The 14358-nt window shown below is 41.2% G+C and overlaps 3 protein-coding genes across 4 annotated transcripts in view; all 3 read right to left on the bottom strand.

Moving 5' to 3' along the window:
• The window catches only part of LOC108044231 (unconventional myosin-XV), a 33847-nt gene extending 30599 nt beyond the window's left edge, over positions 1-3248 (bottom strand). For both annotated transcript variants that reach the window (XM_044461375.1, XM_044461371.1), the window contains exon 1: positions 2721-3248. The gene's annotated coding sequence lies outside the window, so the exon portion shown is untranslated. The remainder of the gene's footprint in view (positions 1-2720) is intronic.
• Positions 3249-4465: 1217 nt separating this feature from the next.
• LOC108044247 (poly(U)-specific endoribonuclease homolog) lies at positions 4466-7302 on the bottom strand. The gene is made up of 4 exons (XM_017123182.2): positions 7106-7302; positions 5986-7033; positions 4936-5365; positions 4466-4790 (listed from the first exon to the last, which is right to left on the bottom strand). The coding sequence occupies exons 1-4, from the start codon at positions 7170-7172 to the stop codon at positions 4557-4559; spliced, it is 1779 nt and encodes a 592-aa protein (XP_016978671.1). The 5' UTR covers positions 7173-7302; the 3' UTR covers positions 4466-4556.
• A 2170-nt stretch (positions 7303-9472) lies between these two features.
• LOC108044221 (tryptophan 2,3-dioxygenase) lies at positions 9473-12136 on the bottom strand. Its single transcript, XM_017123142.2, has 6 exons — positions 12005-12136; positions 11767-11927; positions 11567-11700; positions 10522-11128; positions 9764-9857; positions 9473-9699 (listed from the first exon to the last, which is right to left on the bottom strand). Exons 1-6 carry the CDS (start codon positions 12028-12030, stop codon positions 9582-9584), a joined length of 1140 nt encoding a protein of 379 aa, XP_016978631.1. The 5' UTR covers positions 12031-12136; the 3' UTR covers positions 9473-9581.
• Positions 12137-14358: the final 2222 nt, after the last annotated feature.

Genomic DNA, 14358 nt, shown 5'->3' with positions numbered 1-14358 from the left:
AAGTTCGCTTACCCAGTGGTAAACTAGTAGAACAAATCCAAAATATCAATTGAATGCCGATGGAAAGTTATTATTGGTTAAGGACTTATTGAATAATCTACTGCAAACATTTTATCTGTATTCTAAAATACATGGAAGAAGTTTTTAAGAAGTTTTATCTTTATCAGGTGTAAGGAAAAATTTGCTTTAATCCTATACAAAATATTTTACACAATCGTACGTTTAGCTTCCTTTACGCGGCTTTCTCAAAACGATTTTAAAATGTAGACCACAAACTTAACTCTGCTTTATCGATTTTATTAAATCAAACCTTAGCCAGCCAAAGTTCCCAAGCAAAATTGATGTTTGATGCCAATTATCGTATCATCGAAATCGATTAAAACTTAATAACAGTGTTTAGGGTTTCGGTCAAAAAACGAAATCAATGACGACAACAGAAGAAGTATTTGTCAAAAGATAATGACGTCAAAGTTGCCGAGATTCGCCGCAAAAACCACACGAAAATAATTTAATGAAAAACGTAAATTAAAAATTTCACTCAATGGAGATCGGTTCGTTGTTGTTTGTGCTCGCTGTGACTATTTTGTTTAAATAAAGTAAAAGTCAATTAACATCTTTGTCGCATTAGCATGAGTGTGAGTGATTGTGTGAGCTGGCATCGGTTGTGGTGTTTGCTTTGGCTTTTGTTATGCATTTTTAGCATTTGTGGCTCGTTTCTTTGCCATCGTCGCCAGCATAAAATGAGCACGAAAGCGAAAAGCAAAAAAAAAATTATCGATAGCACGATGGGAAAACTAACTGTGGGAATACCAGATACCCTTGTTAACTAATTGATTTTGCTTTTTAATTTTAATTTTGTAATTATAATTTTGTGATCTAATTAATGTGATCGTAAATAATTTACTTGCTTTTACATTCAATTAAATAAACTTTTTCTTATGCTTACTTCTCAACAAAAGCGCATAAAAATCGTTCTCCCATAAAGTTCCCAAAGTATGGTTTTTGTATTAAAAGAGAGCTTGATATTATTCTTAACGCTGACCCCTGTGCGATGCAACAGTCGAGCCCCACTGAATTCACCCTCTGCCAGGGTATAAAACTATAGCAGCGATAAGAAAACACGGCAAAGAGCAGGGAAAACAAAAGACTCAGGCAACGAACGCGAACTCAGGAGAGAGGCCAACCAAGGAGGGGGAGGGGGTGGGGGGTCAGGGCGTTGTTGTACGGAAGTGGCACGCATACACTGACACACACACACACACACTAACGCTCAAACATACAGAGACATTCGGACCTGGCCAAGTGGCCGCTACGGCATTCTTCGATGGCCGGAACCAGTTTTCTTTTGCGCCACCACCAATTTTTTGTTTTATAGCTTTTGCGTCGATTTTTTTTTCTGGCTTTTTGCACGCCTAACTGTTTGCCATCGTATACCGTTGGCAGCGCAGCGTTCTTGCCTTCTTTTGGCTTTGGCTTGGCATGATTTGCCAAAACGTCGCTGATCGAAAACGAAACGAACCGAACCGAGGCGAGCCAAATCGAGGCATCCGATTGGGACGATCGTAGGGATCGTAAAAGAAACCGAAATATGGCATCTAGAACCACTCGAGAACCGTTAGGACGAGCTTATGCAACTGCAGCGGAGCGGGAAACGGAGGATGAGGATGGGGGCCCAGGTGCCGTTACACAAATTGAAATCGATCGCATTCGGAGAACAGAACAGGTCTTGGCATCACCATCTCTGCAATGTAAGCATCTAGGCCTTTGACGGGACCAAAGAAACCAAAAGGTTCGAACCGAACACGTGCAAATGGGAAGAAATCGATTGCATCCACGATGAGCTCACCGCAATTCCAAATCGTTATTACCTCTAAAATTAGCTATGATGGGGGTGGCTTAGAGAGCTGATTGCTGGTACTGGCAATGGCATTGGGCAGCCTGATTAATTGATTGAATGATTGGTTGTGCATATTTTTGGGGAATAAATCTTGATGACTTCATTGGGGAGTGGTGTATATAATTTCAAACCCAGTATATCCTTTATAAAAGTTTTTTTTTAACAGTTTTTAGACATGTTTAAATACCCCTAAACTCTTCTTATCTAAATAGTTTAAATAGTTTTGTAAGGCGGCAATAATAAATTATTTTCTTTAAAAAAGTTCACTAAGCCTGTAGCTACTTTTCAAAAATACCCGAAGCTTATTAAAAACTCTTATACTTTTAAAATGTTCTTAGGATGGACATATACATAAAACATACAAAATACATTTTAAGTCACAAATCATAACAAACATAATAAGACCAATGCTCAAATTATAATTTTGAATGGCTTTTTGCTTTTTTTTAATAATGATAATTTGCCTCTCTTCTATGAATGAAAAGTAATTTATAACCTTAACAATTTTTAACAAAAAAATGTCATAATTTCTCTTCGATTACATACGTTGAAAAAACCAGACAATATCAATAATAATTTCTATTGGAAAATTTGGTTTTCCACTAACGTGACAATCTTCGAAAGCCATCCAAATCATTGCCCACTCCTCCTATTAGACAATCAAACTTGTTCAATAAAAAGTTTGCTTTAATGGCGCCTGGCAATCCTGGTTCTATTGGCACCCCACTCGTGTGGTTGTTGTAGATTCTGATTTGAATTCCAAGAGAGCGAGCGAAAGGTTACTGATATTCTCCTTCTCGCTCCCTCTCGGCGCATAACTTACTTGCTTTGTTGTTGCCTTGCGTTTCAGTGAACAGTGAACCGTTCTGCCAGCGTGTGAGTTTGTGTTTTATGTTTTTTGAGCTCTTTCTTCTGCCGTCTTTCTCCTTATTCTCCGTCTTCTCTACTCTCTTCTCTCGATTTCTTTTGGCGTCACTTCGTCACCGCACATAAAACATTAGAAGAAGAAGAATTCTGCTACATTTCATCCGCAGTGTCTTCTGCCGCTCTCTTCTCCTCTCCCCTCTTTCTCACTGGTTCGTTGTTTGTGATTCTTTTTCTTTTTAACGCTGATTTGGTTGTTGCGTCTGGTGGTTTGTCAAAAAGCGTCGACGCTTTTAAATTACGGTTAACAAAATTAGAACAAATAATTGCACGGCACTTGCGAGTTGGGTAACGAAAAAAAACAAAACTGAATTTGACCGCTGAGTGTGTGTTTTTGTAGTTGTGGTTGTGGTTGTAATCCGTGGCACGCCGCGCACCAAAAAAAAATGCACAACAAACTCGTCCGGCAGTCAAACAGCAACTGAAATGGCCGAAACCATGGAAAACCCACTGAAACAACGGTCACGCAGATCACTTGTTGACGAGAGAAAGAGCAAGAGAGCGCGAGCGCAGGGTTGTCGAGAGCATTAAAATATCAGAGAACAGATAGATCGTTATATTACCCTAAAATGTTAAATTCACTTTTTGATCTTTTACATTTGGTCAAACGTTTTAAATAGTGATCAATCGTTTGAACTAAGAAACTTAAACAAATGTTTTCAAAAGTTTCTTCTAAAAATCGCTATGTAAAATTAGTGCCAGGTGAACAAATTTATTTAATTAAAAATTAACAGGGCTGCTTAGAAATTATTGTATGTCCTAGGATGTAATCTTGAGTAAACGATACATTTTAAGGAATCTTGCTACTCCATACATTAAGACCTAATAATCATACATGATGAAACCAACATTTTAACATTTCCTATATCCAAATAACATTGGGTTAAAACCCCTTCTTAATAAGATCCAGATTTCATTTTTCCAATTCTTAATTATAAATTAAAGGTTAGATGTCATTGGATTGATATATTTAAGTTATTTGACAGCCCTAAGCGAGAGAGAGCTCAAAGCCTGGCCCCAAGAGCCGCGTTTTGGGGCAGAAACTGGTTTCTCATCTCACGCGCGTTCATTTTGTAATTGCCGGGCAGTGTGACCACTTGGAGTGTTATACGAAAAATCCTTAAATCTTAAAGCTAATATTCCGAAGTTGTTTGCCACTTAATAATTTTGTCAGTAATTGGCAGTATGAACTTAACAACAATTTATTTTTTCACCAATACTTAATATTTAAGAACTTGGTTTTTTTTGTAAGAATTTGTTTATCGTTATTCCATTAAGGACATTTATAAAAAACTATGTTTCATTAACAAAAAAATAAAACAAATCCAGCGAAACTCCAACTTTCAATTAAATTCAATTCAATATCAATTAAATTAGTTCAATATCAAGGGTTTTAAAAAATAATTTTCTTTTTGACTCTTATAAGAATATCTATTAAAAACGTTTGGACTTCTTTTCCAGTTCAATCTGAATTCTCTGTAATTCAAATTCGATGGCGATATCGATAACTCGATATCTTGGTAAGCAGTGCAGTTAACTGCTTAGCCAAAACCGCGCATAATTCGAAATGTCTCCACAAATCGAAATATTATTATTTTGTAGAATTGCATTTTTATAATTGTATATTTGTATTAAAAGGCGAACTTAAATTTTCACACATTTACTTTATTTATTAAAGCGACAGAAAAAAAAATGCTACGATGACTACGCCGGGGAGCTATCGCTGCCCGCTGCCTCAGATCTCCGGATAGGCGCTGCCAATCAGGCTCTTTCCCCGGTAGCGCCACGAATAGGTGACGATGCCGAACTTGCTGTTGCCCAGGGACACCGGACAGGTGCGATCCGGCCGGAGCTGGAAGCAGACCGTGTACAGAGCGAGCTCCAGTTCCGGCGAGGTGCCCACGAAGACCGTGTTCACTGGCTTGTTGAGTCCCTGGTGCGAAAAGCGGATCTTCACGACCTTGCCCTTCTGCAAAGGGAGAAATAGTCACTAAGTTAAAGATTTCGGAACAAAAAGATTGGACAGATTTTATGGAGGAATTTAACAGGATTTCATATTGCTTGCAGCATGTTTGACTTTTTCTTTGTACGATTCGCTTGAAGAACCCACTCACCGTGCCAATGTCCTGCTCCTTCATGTAGCCCTTGTAGTCGAAGCGACCTTCCTTCTCCTCCTCGCCGATGAATACCCAGTTGTGGAAGCCGATGATCGTGCCCTCCTTCACCTCGTACACGAAGACGTGCTCGAAGCCGGAGCTGCCGATCTTGCCCTGGCCGCGGGAGTACTGGGTGAACCAGAGCTCCTTGACCAGGTCGCGGTGGGTCTTCGGGTCGGGACTGACCAGACCCTTCTGCTGCAGGAACTGCATGGCCTGGCGCATCACCGGCGTGGCCATCACCGCGTCCAGGAAGTCGTTCTCCTCCTTGCGCTCGTTGGGGGTCACGTGCTCGTTGACCAGCGTGTCGTGCTCGTAGTTGTTGAACAGCAGCCGCAGCTTGGCGATGGTCGGCGATTCCAGGGCCTTGGCGTCCACATTCAGCAGTCTTTGGGGGAGATGTTCATTTTATATCTCTGAATTAAGCAAGTCAAAACATATTTGAAGATAAACCTAATCATCTGTAGCAGAAAACTAATTTCTGGGGAACTAAAAAGTACATTTTAGATTCGATTCTTCAAAGCATTCACGTTCTTGTGGTGACGATTTTTAAAATTCCTCCCATTTGAAGTTCGATTTTAAATACATGTCGAAAATATGATATTTATTATTTGAACTAGCAATACAAATAACTATACAAAAACAAACTCTACGTTTGATTTTATGATACACACACGTCTTAAAAATATTTATACTGTTTGAACTAACAGGTCAAAAACTAAGAAAACAATAAATAAATTTAATCTAAAATACTATCAAGAGAATAACTATGTGCTCATTTCACTACATTTGTACTTCTATGTACTCATGTACATTTACTAATTATAAATCGCGAGAATTAAAAACAACTAGTTTAAATAAAAGTTTTGATGTTCAAACCAAATCTGGGTGGCATGAAAATAAATTCTTCTTTTTTTTGGAATAATTCTACGTTGAAGGACAACCAAACGGAGTGTTCTAAGTATCGAAACTCACATATATATTTATATGGTGCAGCGGATTACTTACGGATTAGGTGCCTCATCAGCGCTGTCGATGGATCGCGTGCGTCCCTGCAGGTTCACCTGGATGTTTCCGATCTGGTTGTTGGTCTCCTTGGAGTACAGCTGCTCCGTCAGCTGGCGGATCTCGTCGTCGGTGGCCACGGAGTTGCCCGACGACTGGAATCCGGGTCGCACCGTGGTTGTGGTGAAGCCTCCACCGCCGACCTTGTGTGGTCCAAAGGACACACCGTGGGCGGGTGTGGGTGTGGGCGTGAGCGTGTGTGAGGAGGGCGTGGGCGTTGGAGTGACCTTGGTGGGTGGATGCACTGGATGCTGGGGCGTTGGCAGCGGCGATTGCCAGGCCGAAGGAGATCCCGGTGTGGGCGTGGGTGAGCCAGGTGGAGTTTTGGCCGCAGGCAAGGCCGGAAAGTCCTCCTTTTGCGATGGCCTCCGTGGTCCTGGCAGCGCCGGGAAATCCTCCTTCTGCTGCGGCGTCTTACCTGTGGTGGTCGAGGTGGGCCTCTGGGTGGTCGTCGTGGTTGAGGCGGTGCTGGTAGCCACTCCAAAGCCAGGTCGTCCGGCTGCCGGTGCTGGACCACCGCCGTAGCTCAGATCGTAGCTGTTCGGCTGGGGTTTCTGTGGGCGGTAGGGGGCAAAGCCAGGTGGCAGACTGGGTGCTGCAGTGCCTCCCTGCTGCGGACGTCCCTGGACGGGCAGCTGTGGCGACTGGGGTGGGGTCGGTCTGGCGCTGCTCGATGGCCACTGAGGACCACTTGCCGGCGGCGGGGAGGCTCCGAAGGGAGAGGATGCCGGTGTATCTGGTCGCGGACCCAACGGCATCAATGGAGCATTCGAGATGACCAATGGCGGTGGCTTCTTGGCCGCCGTGGACGTGGTTACCGCCGCCTTCGCACTGGTGGCAGCCGGGGGAGCAATGGTAGTGGTGGTGGTGGTGGTGGTGGCATCACTGCCAAAGAACTTCTTGAAGCCGCCGAACCAACTCGACTTCTTGGTGGTGGCCTCCACAGCGTCCAGGGGATCCGGAGTGATCTGCACCTCGCTCTTGTAGGCAGCTGGTGAGTCGGGATTAGAGAGTACAGCGTGTGACTACCTGTGGCCCAAATGGGCTTCACCCTTTTGCCTACCTGTCAAATGAAAGTGCCCGGCCACAGCCAGGCACAAAAAGAGCGCACTCAATGCCAGGCAGCGCATTTTGCTCGATTTATTAGCACTTTGCCTTGGCTTGGTACAAATTTCTTGGCTTTGGTTTGTGCGATTGTATTTTCGATTCGGAGATAGCTCGACCAACTGAACGGAGACTCAGCAAGCGACTGACGAGAGACTTCAGCTCGACATCCGTCTGATCTTGGCGATCGCAGCTGATGTTGCTGCTGTCGCCGTTGTTGCTGTTGCCGTCGTCGCTGTTGCTGCGTAGATGTTGCTGCTGCTGTCGTCCGCGAACGGCGGTTGTTGTTGGTTTTATTAATGAGCTTACGCCGCTATCGTCGTCGGCGTGGGTTTTGCCTCCGCTCAGGTACGCTACATCTATCGTAGCCGGCTATTTTAGTATTGGCAATGTTTAATTTTGGGTCAGCATTCAAACTAAGAAAACCTTTTACGAAACAAAAATATTTGAATGGAGTTCTATCCGTTGGAAGTCATCTTAACTTAAATCTAGGCATTAATATGAAAAGTCACGGATAAAGAAAATATTGTGTGATTATTTTATGAATTATATTTTGCATTTCCCTTTAAATAAATATTATTTTATCTTTGTATTTTTCCTAGTACTATTGGGTTTGACTTCGAATATGGCTTTAAGTCTTTTGTACTGTCAATTGCTTACGCTATTAAAGCAAATTACTCATTTATATATACTATTACAAAATATTCGAAGGAAGTTAAAACATTAACTTACTTTAATCGATCAGAAAATGGTGTGATCTTGAATATTGAGGATCATAATTTTTGTAAATATTCGAATAAGTCGTTAGAATCGGGCTACTGAAATAACGCCGAACTTGCCATTGGATTCTGGAGGGACCTGTTTGAAGGGTTGATCGAGGGTTACGGTCCATAATTACCTGGGCAGAGCTTTAATTGTCAAACAAAAAACCTGACCAAGCCGTGCAAAAATAGCCCCAGTCATCCAGTCCGAAATTGTATTTGCCTTCGGAAGTGGCTCACGTAAGCGATTAAAGCGAATTAAGCTTGCATAATGCCCTGGCACTCGGCACTCGGCACTCGACTCTCTGATTTCAGCCTTTTGTTCTCATCTGATCCGTTTCCTCCCTTCGCAAGACGACTCGATCCCAGTTCCGCTCCCCTACTCCCCTACTCCCCTACTGCCCATTTAACACTAATTAATTGCACTCGGCCGCGGAGGAGGGGGGCGGTCTAATTCGGCATCCCATTCTAATAAATAATAATGAAACTGAAATCTCAGTGCTCGAATCTGGGGCTTATCGCTCGGCGAAAGGCCACTGGCAAAGGTTATGTTTTTGTGTGCTCCATTTGAGCAAACAGCGATTGTTCAGAAGTCTCAATTGCTAAACTTGAACACTGAGAAGATAACCAGCAGTTGCACGATCTATTGAAAACTCTAGTCATCATTTTATATTTTAAAATTATATTTATTGGGACTACAAGATTAAACAACTCAAGTGAATAAAGTAAAAAATCTTAATAGACGCTTTATGCGTCTGAATGGAGAGTCAAACAATTTTAAACAATTAAAACGACAATTTAATTAAATTGTTACTGTTTTCCACCCACAAGATTTCTGTATTAGTGCTCTTTTTATTGTTAAGTGGTCCTCTCTGACTTATCTTAATTGAATTACAGTTACATTACCATTGCTGCTACTATATAAACATTCATAAAATGTATTTTGGATAAGGATCCTATAATTATATCTGTTATATTGAAACTCGTAGATTTATGCCCATTTACTATGGTTCAGTTTACTTAGTTTAACAGCTACGAAGATCATGTTTAAAAATTATAAATAGCCCATGTAGTACATTCATTTTAAGTAGTTTTATAGTAATTCAGCACCATTATTTTTGTTGGAGGATTACACTTGCTTATTGTAGAAGTTAACTTTCTATCTCGTTTTTAAATGTAAGGAAGGGAGAGATAGATATTTTTTTACTCTCTTGCAACTTGAAGTAAATACACTTTTTGTTTTGCTTTGTTACCTGCAGGCTACGAAAGTAGTTTTCTGATTCAATTTCTTTCTTGGTCGATCATTCAAAAAAGAGGGAGAAGGAAAATGAAGGATACCCTGAAATTTATGGCATACTTTCAGGCTGGTAAAAAGGTCACAATTCGACACTGAAAATAGAACCTTTGGCATAAATGTAAAATTTGATCGTGTTCTTGCTATCTTAAAAAAGGTAACCGATTAAAATCGGATTTTTCACCCGATATTGATAATGTTGATTTGGACATGCGTTTTAGCACTGGTACTTAATTTAAGTATGAAGTCATCCAGGAAAATAAACAACATATGCAATAACAAAGACTAAACAAGTTGTTTTATTACACAAAAAATGAAACAGTTGGTAGGGTTAGTAAGTCATAGCCAAAACACAGCTTGATAGGGATCTCCGCGGATTGTCAGACACTCTTGTTGATCAGTTTCTTGCGAATGGTCTCATCCAGCGGAGGAATCGCCTCGCGGGGAATCAGGAAAGTGGACAGGTTGAACAGGTCCAGGAACACCTTGTAGCGATCACTAAAGCCCAAAAAAAGACAGAGGTCAGGGGTTAGAGGTCACTGGACAGATGGGCAATGATCACCTGAGAGTGGAGCGCAGATATTGATATCCGGACGATCCACCAGTGCCGAGCTGCTGGGATCCAATCATGCGTTGCACCATGATTACGTGATTATCTGTGGCGGTGGTAGAAAGTAGTTGGTTAGGCAAGAAGACAAGACTAGATTTAAACGCATATCATACAACTTCACTTAACTTAATTGCAAGCTATCTTTTCCATTGAAAATTAAGTCTTTGAAATTAGCCTACAGTATTGCATACAATTGTAAAATTGTAATTCCAAAGATTCCAACTTCCTATGTCCACTAAATGCTTAACTTTTTTGTTCCAAACATAATAATAATAATCACAAATAAATGTAGATCATAGTTTATATTACATACGAAGCTCTACTACATTTTACAATTTTAAAACAACATATTTAATGAACCGCCGAAGTAAAACCTCTAAATTTTAATTTTACAATTAAAATAGATTAAAAATATTAATTTTGAATTTTAAGTAGAAAATAAACCTATTGAGTTAAAGTTCTAAACGATTATTTAAAAGTAAAACTGGACACTTGAATCCACTTTCATTGGTTAATTTATAATTCTTTACCCAAAGTACAACATTTTGATCGGTTATCTATATTAATCTTTTCTCAAGTCGTATTATTTAGTCGATGGTTATATTTGGGACACCACTGAATGTAGTTTTTGCATGGAAAATCGATAAAAAACGTATAGTACTGGGAGCAAATGCAATAAATTGATGGATAATTAAAAGTGTATCACTCACATCGCCACTTGGTGATCAGCGAGTCGATGTCCATCAGCAGGGTGAGCAGTTGGTGGGGCTGGCTGAAGCGGGGCTCATCCCGGTAGAAGGTGATCATGATGGCGCCCTGGAGGGCTCGGTGGCTGAACCGCCGATCGCCGCGCCGCACCAAAGCATCGTGCACCGCCGGATCGAAGATGGAGCGGTACACCTCGCGCCGCTTCTCGATGTCCATCAGGCGGTAGTTCTTGGCCTTCTCCACCGGCTCCAGCATGGCGCTCTGCACCTGCGCCTCCAGGAACTGGTCCACGCTCTCCTGGAACTTGGCCCAGAAGTTGAAGCCGCTCTCCTCGAGCCCCGGCGTCCGCTCTAGCCACCGCTGCACCAGCTCCAGGAGCGAGGGTTCCTTCTCCGAGCTTTGGATCGCATTCCGCGCCCCATCGTCGCTGAAGACGTCCGAGTACTTCTGGTTGTACCGCACCCGCTGCTCCGTCAGCACGCCCAGCTTGTTCTCGATCAGCCGGAACTGCAGGGACTGGAATCCGGAGGCGGGGGCCAGGTACTTGCGGAAGTCCATAAAGTCCAGCGGCGTCATCGTCTCCAAAATGGGCACCTGGTCCACCAGAAGCTATCGGAGGTGTGTTCAATCGGAGACAGAAAATAATAAGTCTGATATTCAAAAACGCTATAATTAAAGAAGAGTTGTATCTGGGCTTTAAGGTGATTGAACTGCTTGAAACAACTCTTTTGTAAAAAGTTGTATTCCTATTTATCTCCATAACCTTATTTTCTGGATTGGCTTATTGAATTAAATTGGGTATATTCTATTACCGTGTTATACCCTTCAAATAGAGGGCTTTATTTATTTATATGTATTATAGCTATGTTAAAAAGCATCAAAAAAGAGTTAAAGCACTTCTAATCCTTGCAAGGGCATCAAGGCCTTGATGCGTTTTTAGTTTTGGTAAGAAATGACAGTAGATCAAAGGAAATCACAGATCTTCGGCTGATTGTCTTCTATCTTACAAGAAGTATTCTATTTATTTCGGGTCTGAGGAGAACTCACCTTTAGAATGAGAACCACTCGGTTCAGTCGCTTGACAATCTCCAGGGTCTTGGTCTCGTCGATGACCTCTGCATCCAACATGTCCCGAATGGAGTCGAATTCGAAGATGATCTGCTTGAACCACAGCTCGTAGGCTTTGGGGAAAGGGAATTAGAATGCGGTCTATACCAAATACCTATTCCAATACCAAACCAACTCACCCTGGTGCGTGATGATGAACAGATGCTCATCGTGGACAGGTCGCTTGTCCTCCTCGGAGAGCATGCACTGGGCGTCCAGAAGTTTGTCCAGCATCAGGTACTCCCCGTAGATTTTTCCCACCTCGGTGGTGAGCGGTACAGCGTTATCATCGTGCTCGTTTCTGGCGGGGAGTGGGAGGGAGGGGGACGACTTGGAGTGGCGACTCTTTATTTCTGGACAGCACGTGCTGCTGCTCACCCGTTTCCAGCGAAGGGACAGCTCATGGTGGCACAATTCGTGGCTCGTCGAGCGGCGGACGCTGGCAAACTGAAGCGGACGCGGACCGAAGATGAGACCCCAGCGAAGCGATAACGCGGAGGAGAGAGCTCCAGTTCCGGCTGATTGCACAGTCGGCGATCTGGGCGATCTGGTCGATCTGGTCGATCTGGTCGATCTGGCGATGGGCACTGCCAGATAGGCTGGGAATTATCAAGAGCTGGAGGTGAAAGTGCGGCGGCGGACACAAATATTTTGCAGCATGGGAGCGAGCCTAAAGTACAATTCACTGAGAAATACCTAAATTAATTCGTCAATATCGGATACTTTTTACGATAACCTCTCCAAACACATGCTTAGTTCCAAGTACTAAACTGTGTTATAATATTTTTACGAAACCTTGTTTGTTTTTGTATTATTTAGGTCTATTGGTATATGATATACACCTGTCTAGACCATTAAACTCAGTCAATTATTAAATAAAGTATAAGATTAATATACCATTCGTTACGGAAAAATTTCTTATTATTTTTATTAATTGTTTTCTGAGTGTATGTGAAATTAAAAAATTCGGCAATCCATAATCTGCTCATTAAAACTAGGTCAAGGTCATACAAAAAAAGCTTTAAAAGTTGAACTAAATTTGTTTACTTGAAAATTGTTTGATAAGATCGCACCATACAAGAATTGAAGGCAATATATTTAAACAATTGTTTAATATTTTGAACTTTCTCACCCCGAAGCCCATTAAAAAAGTGTCCATTTGCTTATCATTTTTATATTTCTCATATATTTCTGGTTTTTCTTTTTGTTTAAAATGTATTTTTGAGTCATTGGCTCAGTCATATACTTGTTGAAATTTGTTATATACTTGTGCCGTTCGCATCAATTCTCACTTCGAACCATCGCCTAGATCATCTTGGTTGTTGTTATGTCTTTTATCTGGATTTGTTGCTGTTGCCTCACATACATATAGCGCAATGTCGGGACGTTAATACCCCACCTTATTTATACTATTTCATACACATCTTCTGTTGTTTGTTTAATACTTTCTGCATGTCCAAAATCTCAACTCAAGATATCAAAGAATTCATTCGAATAGGATACCGTCGATGTAGGTCTAAATATATGTATATCGTTTTTCATTATTTAATTTTCAACTACTTTTGCATAGAAAAATTTGAGTTACATCTGGAGTAAAACACAAAGAAGTACGGGGGAATTTCATGCGACCTCGAATTTTGGGTTTTTGCAATGTGCTTGGAATTCGTTCAATGCCATTTATGTATTACATAAACATCTAGTATATATCCATGTATATATGTATGCCTGTATGTATATATATACATATATTTATTTATAATTTATCGCTTTACTCTCGCTCGCTATCTGGCTCTAAATGTATTTATATAATATGCAAATCGCGCTGCGTTTTCTAGTCAATTCTAGTGTCGAAATCTCTCAGTGGAACCGCGATAAAGATACTAAAACCGAAGAACAAAAAATAGAATATCGAAGACCTAAGACCACGTTATCGTTTATAGTTAATTGTTAATCGCTCTGTAAATGTGTGTGTTTAAATCTATGACTAAATTGTTTCGTTATGCACGCTATCTCTGTCATTCATTCGTACATCGGCTCTCGCCATCTCTGTCTACCTGGCCGACTCGCTAACTATCTATCTCGCTTGCGCGCTCTCACTGATTTGCGTTGTCCTTTTCTTTTTGCTGCTTCCGTTTCCGGTCAGCGGTAATTCTCTTTAACAATATTGCACTCTTAATTCGTGTTTGCTTTCAATAGTTTCAATATGTTCGTTATAGACATTAACACAATATCTGAATCGAAATACAATATTCATATTTTATATATGTATGTATGTCTGTATATCTTAATGCTTGAATGCGGGGTGTATGCATAAATGCACTTACATCTACGCGTATGTTTCTGTGTGTGTTAATTTATATTTTGAAGATATTCGATCTTACCTCCAGATCAACATGACTTCGTGTATCTTCTAACATTTTGCTTATGATTGAACGATTTAAATGGTATTTTCTATCAACTAGATGAAGTGACTGGGAGGTTTGGGATGATTGAGGGAGGTCTGGGATGCAAACTTTTGGCACTGATGCTCTCACTTCAGGAGAAAGGCGATCCGAGGTGTTTTGAAAACTCTGGAGATTCCGAAACAATGCATTTACTGCCTAAAAGTATGCAATGAAGAAGGTCATCCCTTTTTTTAGGCACCTTTGCTTTTGTCTTAAAATCTCTGAGGCTTTCAAGAACAACTCGTAAGGTCTGGAATGTGGAAGATGTGAAATGCGATGCAGGCTGAT

Source organism: Drosophila rhopaloa, unplaced genomic scaffold (assembly GCF_018152115.1).
Source record: "Drosophila rhopaloa isolate 14029-0021.01 unplaced genomic scaffold, ASM1815211v1 contig_3, whole genome shotgun sequence".
Taxonomy (NCBI): domain Eukaryota; kingdom Metazoa; phylum Arthropoda; class Insecta; order Diptera; family Drosophilidae; genus Drosophila; species Drosophila rhopaloa.
This window is presented reverse-complemented; position numbering and strand designations above follow the sequence as displayed.